Below are 15,957 nucleotides of genomic sequence, written 5' to 3'. Positions count from 1 at the left end.
GGTGCACATGACCTGTGGTGGCACAGTGAGCCGGGCGGCGGCGGGCTCGGGGATGGCGGCGCACACAGGGGTGGCTAGGGTTGGAGGAGGATCCAATGAATAATATCGCACGCACGGATCTCAAACAATGGACAACTAAAATAACTACCGGGAGTTATAGCCACCAGCACGGCATGGGCCAAATCCACGCCGAACCCGATGGTGCTGACGATACATGATATTTGTGTGTAATATGGGCCTGGGCTTGAAGCCTCCATGATATTTCAGCGTCGCCTTGGGACCGACGGTGCTGCGGTTTTACACTAGTGTCAGTGTCGATGCCATATGATGCTAGTGCAGCAACATGGCTTTGCAGGAGTTTGGCAAGTCCGCCTAATTCATCCGGAGCTCTCTGTCGCAGCTGAACTTTGTTGCCAAATGCGAATGCAACTAGAGAACTGTAATAGGGAATCCACACCGGCAAGGACGCAGGAAATTACTTCCTCCAGAAGGCTGCACAGAGGAAGCTGCTATATAGATTCGATTTACGAGGATAGGATATGCTTCTTCCCACACAAGCATTCCAAAATTTGTTTTACACTCAGCATCCGGTCAGTGCTGGTGCAAACTAGCGCAGCACACACAAATAACAAAGCATGGAGCCGCCTAGGCGTAGCATTCGTAAAGCAGCAGGTACTACTGTGAATCTGTGATCGGTGCTATGGCAGTCGCCGCTCTTGTAGCCTTCCTTACGGCTGGACATGGAATATCCGATGAAAGGGACCATCTCTGCATACGCAAAGCAACATCAAATAACATACAAACATCCTAAATTACCAGATGCAGCACATCTGATAAAAATCAAGGTGACTAGGACGAAACAGCTATAAGGAGCTACCTCCCAGCCAGCAAATGATTCCAGCCCCAAGCTCCCTTTCAGGTTCGGAATGCGTATCATCAGCATTCCTTTTAACAAAAGTTTCCTTTTATGAAATTTAATTTATTTCTCACTATGCAATAATTTGATTAATCCAAACTTAAGGAATATGATGTAGAACTCGTAAATTGATCGAGGCTTTGCCTCAGAACTGACCAGTTCAGTAACACCATTGAGAAGAAATGGATATAGTTGAAACTATCTGAGCATAATGAAACTTTTATCATGCATTACTAGATGTTAAAGTGACAACAAAACATTTCTGCAACCCGCATCTGACGCCAAAGTTCTCGGTTGATGGTGAAAACGTAACACACGAACAGGCTATTTTCGTTTCCACGCTGCATACATGCATTCCAGGGTCATTTCTAGTACAAGTCATGGTGATGCTACCCCAGGAAGGGTAAGATGCATTCTTTGGAGGTGCACTCCAACAAGCAAAAAAAGAAACAAGGATCCACACTTGAAACACCAGAACTTGTATCTCCACCTGAAAGTTCTATGATGCTGGCTCCAAATATCCCTACAAAAAGAGTTCTTGTCCGGGTTGTGGTGTGGATTACTGGTCAGTTATGACTTGTCCACGTGAAATACCTTGGGATGCCTACAAGCCTTTGGCCTAGGACCCCAAAACTTCTCAGGATTTGGGACAAATCTTGGGCTTTTCCGAGGGACTGAAGCCCCAGGTGCTCGTGAAAAATTTGCCTGGCAGTTGTTGAAGAAGGAAATAATGAAGAAAAGTTAAATGCGGAAGAAATACTAATTCAATTAAACATCAAATGAAATAACAAAAGTTCAATAGTTATACTATCACTTATTTCATACTATTTTTCTATTCAATGGCAGCAAAGAACAACCTTTTGTGTTCCCAACAAAAAAAAAAAAAAAAGCCCCCCCCCCCCCCCCCCCCCCACACACACACACACTTTTTGTAAGGCGGGCACGCAACCGAAGATTCAAACTTTTTAATTGTTGAGTGACAGTCTGTGAACTTGTAGATTATATCATACAAATTTGATATCATTGGATTCATATTTGAAAGCACTTTCATACTGCGTCTAGTTCATGGTCATTAACATTGTAATATATGCGATATCAACGGTCAAAGTGTGGCGTTACGGCCATCTCCAATGGCCGACTCATGATCCAACATGACATCTTCACGAGCCAACACAACGAGGAGTGAACGAACTCTTATCGGAGAGAGAAATGAACCGATTAATCTTTCAGGCAAGCAGGCCATCCGCCATTGTTCTTGCGAGGGAAGGTGATGAGCAAAACAAGGAGGCAATTGCTTTTCTATTCTGCAACGGGCTCCATTAGCTTTAGTTGAGTGACAACTGGTGAGATATAATAAATTGATTCAGTGCTTGCATGGAGGTGGATGAGTCAAATCATACCAGAGGCCACTGCGGATGCTCTAAGACTGCACTGGGGCAAACCATGCCTTACATTTTGAGGGAGTAAAATCCAGAAAAGCTTTGTTTTTAAAAAGTATATTTAAAAAAGAATCTTCCATGAAGTCAATCGTGAAGAAAAGCTGTGTAATCAGTAGAGAGCTCTAAGCTCATGTCAAGCATAACTGTAACAAATATGATCAGTATTACTTACCAGCACTGACATGGGCCTAGGGCCATGGGCCCAGATGGGGTGACAGCTCAAGGTGAGCAGCCTGCCTGAGGGCCAAAGAGGCAAAGAGACCAGAGAGACCAGAGCTCAATTCCCTAACCTCCCTTTCTCCTAGCTGCCAGCACCAGGTTGTCACCATGGCACCTAGGCATCCATAACAATCGACCTCACTCATTATGACCCACAGCGGCACCCTCTAAAGCCTATATGCTATCAGAGCACACATAAGGGCAAGCACATGAGTATTGTCTTGCAATCTCATGCATTGCCACATAGGAGATGATCTATCAGACAAACCCCTACAATGTATCGTCTGTTAGTTTGTTTCCTATAATTTACACAATCCCTTAATTTATGCATGTAACAAAAGGAAGGTCGAGTTGCATGGCAATAACTTGTACGATGATCATGCGTTTTCCAAGAAAAAAAATAACTTGTACAATGGTGCACTAGTGATCTCATAGTCCTAAAATTTAGCTTATGTGAGGCAATTATTTCACAAAACTACTTTCTCTTCACCTCCCTCTCTCTTGTCCATATCATAGAAAATCGTACATGGCATTGCGTAGATAAAGATACTTGGTGGTGGAATGAGGAAGTCCAAAGGACTATTAAGGAGAAGAAAGAATGCCATAGGCGCTTGTTTCATGACAGGAGTGTGGACAACATAGAGAAGTACAAGGAGGCAAAGAAGATCGCAAAGCGAGCTGTAAGTGAGGCAAAAGGTAGGGTGTATGAGGATCTTTACCAACAATTAGGTACGAAGGAAGGAGAGAAGGACATCTATAGGATGGCTAAGGTTCATGAGAGAAAGACGAGGGACTTCAACCAAGATAAGTGCATTAAGGATGAAATAGAAAACATCTTGGTAAAGGAGGATGAGATCAAACATAGATGGCAAATGAGTATTTTTGACAAATTGTTCGATGGTGAGAATGAGAACACAACCTTGAAGTTGGATGACTCTTTTGATGACACCAACAGGCACTTTGTGCGGAAGATCCAAGAATCTGAGGTCGGAGAGGCGTTGAAAAGGATGAAAAGTAGTAAGGTGATTGGCTCGGATGGTATCCCAATTAAGGAGTGGAGATGCCTCGGGGATATAGCCATAGTATGGCTAACTAAGTTGTTCAACCATATTTATGGTTGAACAAGATGCCGAAAGAGTACCAATATACAAGAATAAGGGAGATATTCAAAGTTGTACTAATTACCGAGGAATTAAGTTGATGAGCCGTACTATGAAGCTATGGGAGAGAGTTATCGAGCATCGTTTGAGAATGATAACACGGGTCTCTATGAACCAATTTGCTTTCATGCCTGGAAGGTCAACCATGGAAGCTATTTTCTTAATGACAAGTTATGGAGTGGTATAGAGAGAAGAAGAAGGATCTACACATGATTTTCATTCACTTGGAGAAGGCGTATGACAAAATACCAAGGAATGTTATGTGGTGGGCTTTGGACAAACAAAAAGTCCCAACGAAGTAAGCTGGACTTATTAAGGACATGTACAACAATGTTGTAACTACAGTCCGAACAAGTGATGGCGACACAGATGACTTTCCGATTAGAATAGGACTGCATCAAGGGTTTGCTTTGAGCCCTTATCTATTTGCCTCGGTGATGGATGAGGTAACAAGGGACATTCAAGGGGATATTCCTTGGTGTATCCTCTTTGCGAATGATGTAGTGCTAGTTGATGAAAGTCGAGCAGGAGTAAATATGAAAATGGAGTTGTGGCGGGAGACCCTAGAGTCAAAAGATTTTAGACTCAGCAGAACTAAAACTGAATATATGAGATGTGACTTTGGCACTACTACACATGAGGAGGGAGTGTCGGGGATAGATCCCCAATACCCGCAAGGAAGGAAGAAGTTAGACTCCTACTAGGATTTCCTTGTAATCCGACTAGGACTCATACCGTGTACTCCTACTAGGACTCCTCCTTGTAATCCGACTAGGACTCCCATCCCCTGGAGTATATAAAGGAGGACGAGGGTACCTAGATCAGCAGCTCACCTAAGCTCAACACCCAAGATACATAATGTACGCATCTTTTCTTTCAGATCAAACTTTGGTGATGATGCTTCAAGATGCCAAGCGTACAGACTAGTTCCCGAACTCAGGGGCTAAGTGCCAATAACTACTCGACGTGGCTCCTACGGCTCACCTGACACATAAGCTCGAGGGCTGTATGCCGCAAAAAACCACTCGGATGATAACTTGAGTGAAGATTCAAGACCCTTGAGTTGATTTTTCAATCAATTCAAGGCTCGAGGGCTCATAAGCTACACCCAAGACTTTTTTCAAGCTGAAAGAAGAAGATTCAAGATTTTGACCCTCAACCTGATGCTGCGATTCAACCTAAGGCTCGGGGGCTACTCCATATGGAGTGTGACTTTCGCCGCCCTCCATACATGAAGACTACAATATGAAGATGATCAAGGCTTTGAGCACACCATAGCCTCATGGCAGCTTTGAGAAGCTTTGAAGATTCCGCCAGATAAAGTACTTGAGGAACACCAAGACTACTCGGCGAATATCTTAAAAGTACTCGAAGACTGCTGCATTCGACTATGAAGCGCTCGGGGGCTTGTCGGGGATAGATCCCCAGTACCCGCAAGGAAGGAAGAAGTTGGACTCCTACTAGGATTCCCCTGTAATCCGACTAGAACTCATACCGTGTACTCCTACTAGGACTACTCCTTGTAATCCGACTAGGACTCCCGCCCCCTGGAGTATATAAAGGAGGGCGAGGGTATCTAGATCAGCAACTCACCTAAGCTCAACACCCAAGCGCAGGGCGCAATATACAACACCCCCACACAGAACGTAGGGTATTACGTTACTCTGGCAGCCTGAACCTGTATAAATCCGTGTCTCGTGCCCTCGCTTTTACCTTCAAGTTCCAGGTTCGGCGATCCCCCGCTACACATTCTGCTACCTCAGGTACCCCTTGGTAGACGGCCGGTATAAAACACCGATAGGGAGATGTCAGTTTGGAAAGCCAAGTAGTGCCCAGGAAGGATACATTTCAATATTTGGGATCAATGGTACAACGAGATGGGGATATTGATGAGGATGTTAGTCATAGAATCAAAGTGGGGTGGATGAAGTGGCGCCAAGCATTAGGAATTTTATATGACAAGAGGGTACCATTTAAGCTAAAAGGCAAGTTTTATAGGACGGCGATTAGACCTGCAATGTTGTATGGTGCAGAATGTTGGCTTACAAAAAGAGGAAATGTCCAGCAGACAAGTGTTATGGAAATGCGTATGTTGTGTTGGATTTGTGGTCATACAAGAAGGGATCGAGTCCGGAATGAGGATATAAGTGATAGGTTAGGGGTAGCACCAATTGAAGAAAAGCTTATCCAACACCGTTTGAGATGGTTGGACATGTCCAACGAAGGACCGGTGCGTAGTGGAACCCTAAGGCGTGATAGTAATGTGAAGAGAGGTAGAGGAAGACCAAAATTGATATGGGAAGAGGCAATACAAGGAGATTTTAAGGGATGGAATATACCCAAAGATTTAGCCCTGGATAGGAGTGCTTGAAAAACAGCTATTCATGTGCCCGAACCCTGATTTGTGGCTCTTGTTGGGTTTCAACTCTAGCCTACCCCAACTTGCTTGGGACTGAAAGGCTATGTTGTTGTTCTTGTTGTTGATGCTGCAGTGAATAAGGCAACCTATGAGATGGCTGACGTGTACCAATGCACTTGTCCTAAAGTGCCCAATAAAATGGCCAATCCGAACAGCTGGACTGAATAATTTAGAATAAGAAAGGAGGCCAGCGAACATGGATTTTGTGCACCTCGTTAATAAGGGGCTACTATCATTTTGATTATCCAGATCAATTAGATTAACAAAATAAAGATAAGGTATGACCAAACATCAACAAAATAATGATAAGGTACAGCCAAACCACTTTCCTGCAAACAATGGATTTCTTTTAAACAATGCAAATAGATGCACAATACAAGAAATTGCAGTATATGCAGTGGAGTTTCAGGGTAGTTGACTATTTCTGACATATGCAGTTGAATTGACCTGTATGGGCATGCAGCTTTTGCATAGTACCTCTATCACACAAAGAAATTCGTTCAAGAATTGATACAATGTGCTTTACGAGCTATACCTGCAATTTAGGCTCTTGGGAAAGTATCACATTGCCTGGATGATTTCCAGGTCGATGTTTAACTGGGTGAAGATGGACCTGAAAAATGGAGTTGCTAATAAATAGCCAAACATGGTTTATTAGCACAGAGAAACAAAGAAATACATCATACCCAGCATCGCATGATGTCCCAAATCACTGACATTGGGGCATTTGTTTTAAGAGCTAGTGGATCCACATGACTTCCTGATGTTTGATACCCAGCATTTCTGATGGCAGAATGTAACATAACCATGGTTGGACTAGTGCACTTCAGTATTGCACATAAGTTGTGAAGACTCACAAACAAAGGTGCTTCTGGCAATTCCTGTATGAAAAAAAATGTAGCGTGATTTATCAATCCACAAGTAGATAAGCATCTATTGAACAATGGAATCCATAGATATGAAAATGGTTGCATGTACGTTTAAGTTGTGCACTAAAACTAAAGATTCTTATGCCCAATATTGAAAGGAAAAAAAATTCAGCCATCATTACTTATGGCATTTTCTTTCAACGCAGATAGGTGACTGGTTCCTTGTACATATCAGCAATATACATCCTTGGACTATTCTTTAAAAGCCTAGATCTTGGCCTTTGGTTGCGACGGCGTGTCAATGTTTGGTGTAGGTGGCCAGGGAGTGGGTAGGGAGTGTTTGAATCAAGGACATGGGTGATGGTCCAGTCTATGGGTTGTCATTAATTTTCCCTCACGTTCACCTTTAACTTTTTGTTACTTTCGTAGGCTGTGTGTATCATTGTTACGTAGAGGCCAGCAGTGGTCTCAAGACGGTTGTATCACCTCTGTGTACTTTTCTTGATTTTAAAACAAACTTCCTTTATCTAAAAACAGTCATCTCTAAGGTTGTGTTTGGTTCGGGGACTGGGGACATAATGGGACAGGACCGTCCAGACCCTGGTTTTGGGGATGGGACGATCCAAACTCTATGCTTGGTTGGGATGATGGATCAATCCGTGTCTTTTGTTTGGTTGGAGGCATTTGAAAAGTGGGACAAGATATGAGATGGTGGGCCTTCAGTCTCTATTTCCTTATCCTGTTCCCCATGTGTTGTTCCTCTCTGCCACCACCCAAGCTCAGCCATGTGCGGGCCACCCTCTTCTTCCCCATCGCTGCCGCTCCTTTTTTTTGTGTGGAATGAAGGAAAATGCTGATTTTTTTAAAAAATATACCATACGTTCCTAAGGAATTATGGAACTTGAGAATAGACAGACAAATATTATCAAATTCCTTTGCTGATGGTGGTGAGCCAGAAGCAAGCATTGTAAAATATTTGCCCTCAGAAGAGATCACCTACTTGCTTGGGACTGAAAGGCTATGTTGTTGTTGTTGTTGTGAAGAGATCACCTACTTGGTCAGGCAGGAGTGGTGAGAATACGAGGAAGCATTCAAGGTTAAGAACAAAACAAATTAAGCTATTGTCATAAGATGGAGTCCAGCTGGAAAAAAAATTATGTATTCTATCAGGCATCAGCCTACAAGATCGATCCTTCCTACATTCATAATTTCATATCTATCACTTGCACTGTGTATAATACAAAGGCAGGGTATTACCTCTGAGACTGAGGTTAATATAGCTGAAATTTTTGCATAAGCTGGATATGAATCCATCATAACATGGATACTTGACAATATGGAAGAAGCCCATTCTTTGTCATGTATTGGATCACTCCAAATGGGCCCACCCATAACAAACTTATGGGCACATTCAGAACATTCTTCAGGCACGGTAGGGGCAAAATTTGGTAGAGCAATGTGTCTCTTATCCTGGATATGAGGATCATAACAGTAAGAACACCATGGAAGAGAAAAGAAAGAAGAGGGCAAAAGACTACCTCTAAGTTAATTCTTCCAATATTTTGTAGATGAAATGAAGAGCATCCAACACATTGGTAGACATGTGCTAATTTGAGTGGTGAGCTTTTTACTGTACTAGCCGAGCTGAGTATAAGAGGCAAATTCGTAAGATTTGTTGTGAGACACCAAGAAATTATTTTCATAGAGAAAATAATACATCTTCACCGTAAGAAAAAGAATGTGTCAGAAAAAGATGGATGCAGGAGACAACGTGAAGATTCGCACAAAAACCCTAATGTAGAAATCCATGTGTATTGATATTATAGGAACTATATGGCGCTTGTGACGGATCGCATGTGACTGCAAGATAAACAAGTACAATATAAAAATGATCATCATAATGAATATAGGAAACACAAGAGAAAAAAATAAGAGTAAAATGTACGAGAGGTACAACAACTTGTATGGTGTGAGAAAGTAAATCATTGTTCTTGCAAAATGCTCAGACTAGTCACAAAAGTTGATTGGTGGGAGGATTAGATGACATGGACATGAGGTCGTGGGGAAGGTGCGCCAATTGTGTTCGCCTGGCATCCAGGCAGTGCTGCTGGCAACTGGCATGGGTAGAATCAAGGAAGGTTATCGGGATAATTTTGCAAACACACCCTTCGACCAAGACTTGCTTGGAACTAACAGGAAATGTCATTGTTATAACCTTCGCAAAAAATCATTTTGGCTTTTTTTTTAACTTTCACTTGGATTGTATCGCTTACGATTATGCTGCTGTGCCTAGCATAATATCCAACCCAGCCAGCATAATGCCCAGCACCGCAGCCTCCTTGACATGCAAGCACCCATGTTCGCCAGCCCATGACAAGAAGCAGTGGCAGCAGCACCGCCACTGGAGACACGAGCCCTCAACCAACTCATAAGTGAGCCTGACTGGGTCACTTTGATGTCGTACTAGGTGGCAGTCTGCCTCAGCCAGTGTGACAACACTGGTTATTGATGCTGTTTAGACTGGCATTCAAGGAAACAGATTTCAAACAGCAGATCTTTGCCATATTGGAACTACCCACCATATGTAGGAATCGGACACCTTGAATCAGCAATACACCTGCACAGGACTCAATACTTTGGGACACATTAGTAGCATCACCTTGCGGATTCCGAGAGGGAAAAAAAGGTAAAGGCCAATGAGAGCAATTGAGATTGCGTGGAATAGTAGGTTGATTAGGTCGTACAAGGGTACAAGAATATATAGGCAGCCCTGAGAGAGGTTTATAGAAACAGAACCAATCTCAGGGATATCATGCTTATCCTAACCAATGGGCGCCACGGCAGATAGCCGGCCCTAGCCCTGGCGTGAAACGCCTAAGGGCCCTACATGCACACAACACATACACATGTCTAAACAAAAATTAGTCGTCGAAGGTTCATTTTGAAAACTAAGCAGCACTATCTCTCACTACCAGTCATGCGTGAACGGTTGAATGTGATGCATGACTAGCATGAGGTGGCATGCGCTATTAAAGATCTTATGTCCACATCACTCAATGCATCCCCAAATCAACTTCAATGACCAGTATGAGCATTTTGCAAGTATGCAAATTGTTTCACCTCCCATGTAAAAAAAACTCTCAAGTCTTACCTCAATGCAGGCAAGAAGAATCCTTAGAGCCATCTCATGGCAGTGTTTACCTCTTAATGGATAAGAACCATACCTGCAGGTAAATATTACAGGCATCATGGGTATAAACTCCAGTACATCCTGCAGATGGCAATTCATACTCATGTCTGAAATAGAAATCCTCACTTAGAAAAACAAACTTCTGCATTTCCCCCAGCAAGCACTGCCATGTCTGTAGCAGAGCACATTAAAAGACCACCATCTGCTACACATTGAACTGCTGAATCAAGGAATGCAGCTGGTGATCCATAAGGATCAAGGTCAACCTGATTCAGCATATATAGCACATCAATACAAATCATATAGACCCATTTTATTTCTTCTCAATTAGGCTAACAAACTTTCAATCGACCTGCTCCCTCTAAACTCACTAGGTCTTATATTAAGGTTGTCCACATTGGCTGGATGAAACAAACCAAATCTTAATTGTAACAACCCAAACTTTTCTCCTAACTTAATGGAAAAGCAAATGGCAAGTATTTATCTGGAAGGCTTTGTTGTGCTGGACTTATTATTGTGCCAAGTAACACAAAATGTTTAATCCATACCATGATTTATATGAACTATAATTTCCATAACACATGAAGTCCTGTTGTGTTCCTATGTCCTATATGTTACTGGATAATGATTGCCTAAAAATGCATTCGTGCTATGTTGACAAATACTAAATTCATGGTTAATGACCTACAGAAGGCAGAGTAACATCCTAACATCGTTCTGGAAAAATCAGGACAAAACTGCAACCAATCAAATTATAGGAGAACTAAGTATGTGTGAACGTAGAAAGAAGGCAGTACCACATCAAATTCTTTTGGGTGTGTTAGCATGTAAAAGCGAGCATCAGCAAGACACGGTACCACCTTTGAAGATGCAAGACTGCCATTGTGTTGTATATTTTTCTTGCAGGCTTCAACAGCGACTGCAGGTCCTCAAAAGATTATTTACAATCGATCAAATAAAAGTATAAAGTTTGTAATCAGAATATTTTGGTAACATATCTGCAATACTGATGCTGAAGCAAACAAATAAACCTTCATTATTGTCAACAGCAGTAACTTCTCCAATTCCATCTACCTCAAGGGCATACCTAATGGCTCTTAGTCCTGATGCAGCCAAAGCCTGCAAAAATTGAAGAAGATAAAGAGTCTGAAAGCAAAGGATCAGAAATGTTTGTGCCAGCAGTACTTCAATTATTTACTGAAAGCTAAGATGAATCTGGTGATTAGTAGCAAATTCTTCCATAAGGAAATGTAGAGCAAGTGTTCTTTCAAAGCATATATGTGGAATTCACATATGATAAATCATAAGTTCATAACAAATCAGAAGCCCGTATTTCCGCATAGAAGAATATAGCAGATAGATATTACACTATGCACCATTAGAAACATGAAAGGGGATAAATTAGAGAAATATTGCACTGATTAGTATTAAAAAGATATTAGGGCACACAATAGTAAAGTAAATGAGAAATCCCACCTCAAGAACTTTTGGCTCTTCATACTTAGCTAGTTCACTCAATTTAGTGTCTTCTGGTTCTCCTATCAAATTTTGAAGCATTTCAGCATTTCTTTCTGGTTAGAAACAGTTGAAGAATACAAATAGAAGATTAGTATTAGTGTATGTTTACGAAATACCTCTTGTTGATCGGACAATAAATTCTTCACGTCTTTTCGAAATAAATGATCTCAGTACAGCAATGGAAATATCTCTGTTGTTGACCTGAAAACCAATGCTTTCTCATAAGAAGGTTACAAAGCACAGCAAAAAGCATACTGTGAAGCTAATCTTCTCATGAAAATTCAAACCATCGACAGCTAAAGACAACAACTTCTGGACACATAATATTTGGTGACAGGAAATGTACTTAGGCTGTGTTTGGCATAGCTCCCAGAGCTGATTCTCTGCTGAATGCAGCAGGAGTTCTGTCAAACATATTTTCGAAGAGAAGTGATTCTCTACTGATTCTGTGAAGTGATTCTCTTGAATGAACTAAAAGGCTGGGAGCTGAAAAAAGTAGCTTCTCCTGATTCTATGAAGTGATTTTCCATCCTGATTTTAAGAGTTTATGCTAGAGAATCAAAGAGAATCACTTTCAGCCACAGCATCACTTCTATTGGAGAATCAGCTCACATAGAGAATCAGAATCAGATGAAGCTCTACCAAATGCACCCTTAGAAAGTTACAAAACTACTAACAGTGCATATAACAAATCTTGCTCACTACAGCACGATATCATAATGTTGTCTAAACCCTGAGAAAGTAAAAGGTCCCAGATGGCTCTCTGACGACTCAAATCCTACTACAAGACAAATCATGGTCACTTCACATACAACAAAATCGATTTAAGATACCATTTTCCCCATTTTTTAGATAATGGAATGGACTAAAAAGATTTCAAGAGCACAAACCTGGGCCTTGTTGTAGAAGACCGAGTTCGACTCGTCCCTAAAGATCTCCGCCCGCCCTTCCCTGATGGTGGCCGGGCCGGCGGCGGCGGTGGAGGGCTCCGAGGGGGATGACGAGGCGGCGGAGGAGAATGCAAGGTAGAGGCAAAGTACTGGATTCGGCGGATGGTTGATGCAACGGTTGAGAAGCCGCGACCGCGAGAAGCCAAATGCGAGGGGCATCGATTCACGACGGCGTAGGACGGCGGACCGCCGGCGATGTCGTCCGTAGGGTTTGATTTGCGGTAGATTTTTCTGCCGTTGTGGTTTGGACCGGCAGTCGACAGCCTTTTTCGCTTTGTGCTTGTTTAAGATGCAGGTTTTGAGGTTTTTTTTACTGTTGCTGGTTTTTTTTACCTATACTAATTTTAGAAGATGTATTTAGGTTTTTTAATCAATGAAAAGATCATAAAACTGAGTTTTCAGCTTTTCTATAAATTCAGCTTTTCGGAACACGAGAAATTCAATGCTTATTTGAGCTTCTGACTTTTCACGTTAAGAAGTTGCTAGAAAACTCAAACAAGAAGAGGAAAAATGATATTCAACATTAGAAATATGTTAGTATGCTATGCTCGTGTCATAGAAGTTTTAATCTAATTAAATGGTAGACTAAACAGATGACTCACGGTTACTTATATCTTACATGAATGCCCGTGCAATGCTATGGGTGAAGATTATATACATATACTATTTATTTCTTTTATCTACTGCAAATAATATACGCCAATCTATATATAATATAGAGAAACACCCCACTAAGATGTATTGATTGCTAATTCTCTCGTATGTGGTGCAGCCACATCACCTTAATTGTTTGCACCGTCTAAAAAGCTTCACATCCTGACCGTCTACAATCCACTAAGTGTTCTTAATTATTTTACTTGCTTTTCATTAATACCTCATAAAAAGTTTTTTCTAATAGAAAAATAGAAAATAGTACAAATACTATCACTACTTTGTTTTAGTGACAAAGGAGCTTCAATATTACTAATTTAGTTTCGATTAGGATGGGATACAAACCCTCCTTTTCTTGACTCTTTGATCAGTTCTCCTAATATGATACGCGGTAGATATGTCCAAACAATGAATGAGCTCAAGGATGCTACAAGGTCAAAAGTTTATCTATATATATTATATAGAAGCAAACCACATCATCTTGATTATTGTAACCATCCGATCAACTTCATACATAGTTTCTATCCCTTAGATACATGTCTTATTGGTTTCTTTCTTCTCCATCCATTAATTAACCAAAGAGTAACTCAAAAGTCTGATTTTTATCAAAAAGGTCGCTCACGGCTTTCAACGTAATCTTTATAAGTGCACGATTTATACGAGCAATTAGACAACCACATTAGTTCATAGTTTATCGAAAAGCTCTCTCAAATCCCGCAGCAACGCGCGGGGAATCACCTAGTTGTATATATAATTCTCCTTATTTCCATTTCAACTACATCTTTATCCTCATTTTTTGAATTTTATGGATCTAGGGAGAAATATTAAACCAACCTTTCAACCAATTTTCTGAGTTTTCAATTTTTTTGTTTGTTGAGTATGTTCAGTTTTCCTATAATGTGGTTTTTGTTTTTTTAATTTGATCGAAGAACCGATAAAATCATGCATGCATGCATGCTATTGTTGACGCCTGTTACGTGCCAATTCTAAACCATCAACTCCTGCATAAACAACGGAAAGATGAGCATCAACCTAGTGGTAGGGGTTATTACTAACCATTTCCACAAGTGTTGGTGAATATTTGTATGCAGGTGACTTATCCTTAGAAAAGAGGAGGAAACACACTCAAGAGACAAAGAAACACAACTCCAGCTAATCAGGAGAAAGCACACGGATCCATGGGCCCACATTAGGGAGTAAATCGCCTTAACTTGGCGCGGGCATCCTAAACCGACTTGAGGGCCCACCAGGCAGCGTCCCAGACGAAGGGCCGCGCGAGATGTGGTGCCCGGGGTGGTTCGGCCGAACCAGGGTTGACCCTACTCGCGCCCAGCTTCCACGTGGCGACTTCTGGTGACTTCCTGAAGGTGGTTGTGATCCTTTCGCCAAGAGTTACCACCTCGAAGCCTCGGATCCTACTAGGTGGCACAAGAAGAGGAGTTGGAGGAGAATATTCCCTTTGGATGCTAGGAGCATTTCCACTCTCCCGAGGCACCTCCACACTATAAATAGGACCCCCTATCCCCTCTCTCACACACACCACACAATAGTAGAATTAGTGCTCCATTCCAAAGGTGAAGCCCTGCCTAGCTTGTCCTCAGAATAGGGATACAGTGAGGTGTGTTCAGGAGGAGTGCCGGGGTGTCGGCACTCTCCTCTTAGCTCGTACCTCTATGGATGTTGGCTTCCTTCAGAGTAAAGTAAGTTAGTATTCGTGATTTCTTCTTGTAGCGTTATACTTCGTTCCTATATGCATGAGTAGTCTTATATCCTTGCTATGTTTATATGCTTGGCTTACATGCTCGTATGCTAGTCATATACCCTTGCTATCATAGTATAGGCTTGTATGCTCTCATGTATGCCTTTAGACCTTGATATAGTATATACTAGTAATACTTATATCTAAGTGGGATTAGTTCTCTTACTTGCGGGTTTGTTGCTCTGTATTTATACAGAGTGATGTAGTTTGCTATGGGGTACCAGACGTAGTTAGGCTATAGTAGTAATCAATATAGTAGACGTGGTGTCTAGGCTAGGGGTTATCCTTCATTTGCCTTATATCCACGGGCTGCTAGAGCTAGGCCATAGGTGGTGATAGCCCTATTGGTTCTTTGTAATCCTCCACGTTCGGATATAGCGTAGAGACATTGGTCGGAGTCACCTGACAAATCAGGGGTAAGCTAGTGCCCGAAGCGAGTATTTTACCCAAGAGATCGACCTTCAACTCATCTATAGTGCTATCTTTAGAAATCCTCTCTACCCTCACCACCTATCTTGGTGTTTCCTTGGATTCGATACCCTTGGAATACTTTGAGGTGAAAGCTACAACGGTATCCGTGCGCTTGCGAATTTATTCGCATTCGTTAAATATAACAACAAGCTTTCTGGCGCCGTTGCCAGGGAACGGTTGCAATATCTTTCTTCGTACCTAGCCGTCCTTGTATCTTTTGCTTTTCTTTCCTTCTACTTTACCCCCGCTACACATGGAGAAGCCTTCCTGTCAAAGGCTCTCTACCCCAAAGGGCGAGTTCTATGAGCCACCATCATCTTCTTCATCTAGTTATGAACTCTGCCCCAGCTTTATATCCATGGTTCGGAATCGACCCTTCTCTGTAGCAATTAATGA

At 41.9% G+C, this 15,957-nt stretch overlaps 1 protein-coding gene across 1 annotated transcript in view; it reads right to left on the bottom strand.

The window, feature by feature from the left end:
* Positions 1-1,119: 1,119 nt before the first annotated feature.
* The window catches only part of LOC101757831 (probable tRNA (guanine(26)-N(2))-dimethyltransferase 1), a 29,462-nt gene continuing 14,624 nt past the window's right edge, over positions 1,120-15,957 (bottom strand). Inside the window, exons 2-14 of the mRNA XM_004965224.4 lie at positions 12,621-14,332; positions 11,847-11,931; positions 11,689-11,750; positions 11,244-11,331; positions 11,010-11,131; positions 10,339-10,478; positions 10,174-10,246; positions 8,794-8,882; positions 8,561-8,666; positions 8,280-8,492; positions 6,840-7,034; positions 6,689-6,766; positions 1,120-1,621 (exon numbers count right to left, since the gene is read on the bottom strand). Of these exons, the coding sequence (XP_004965281.1) occupies positions 1,487-1,621; positions 6,689-6,766; positions 6,840-7,034; positions 8,280-8,492; positions 8,561-8,666; positions 8,794-8,882; positions 10,174-10,246; positions 10,339-10,478; positions 11,010-11,131; positions 11,244-11,331; positions 11,689-11,750; positions 11,847-11,931; positions 12,621-12,839 (1,605 nt within the window). The 5' untranslated portion in view covers positions 12,840-14,332 and the 3' untranslated portion in view covers positions 1,120-1,486. The remainder of the gene's footprint in view (positions 1,622-6,688; positions 6,767-6,839; positions 7,035-8,279; positions 8,493-8,560; positions 8,667-8,793; positions 8,883-10,173; positions 10,247-10,338; positions 10,479-11,009; positions 11,132-11,243; positions 11,332-11,688; positions 11,751-11,846; positions 11,932-12,620; positions 14,333-15,957) is intronic.

This window comes from Setaria italica, chromosome IV (genome assembly GCF_000263155.2).
Source record: "Setaria italica strain Yugu1 chromosome IV, Setaria_italica_v2.0, whole genome shotgun sequence".
Taxonomy (NCBI): domain Eukaryota; kingdom Viridiplantae; phylum Streptophyta; class Magnoliopsida; order Poales; family Poaceae; genus Setaria; species Setaria italica.
Note: the sequence above shows the minus strand (reverse complement) of the source record. Positions and strands in the feature narration are given on the sequence as shown.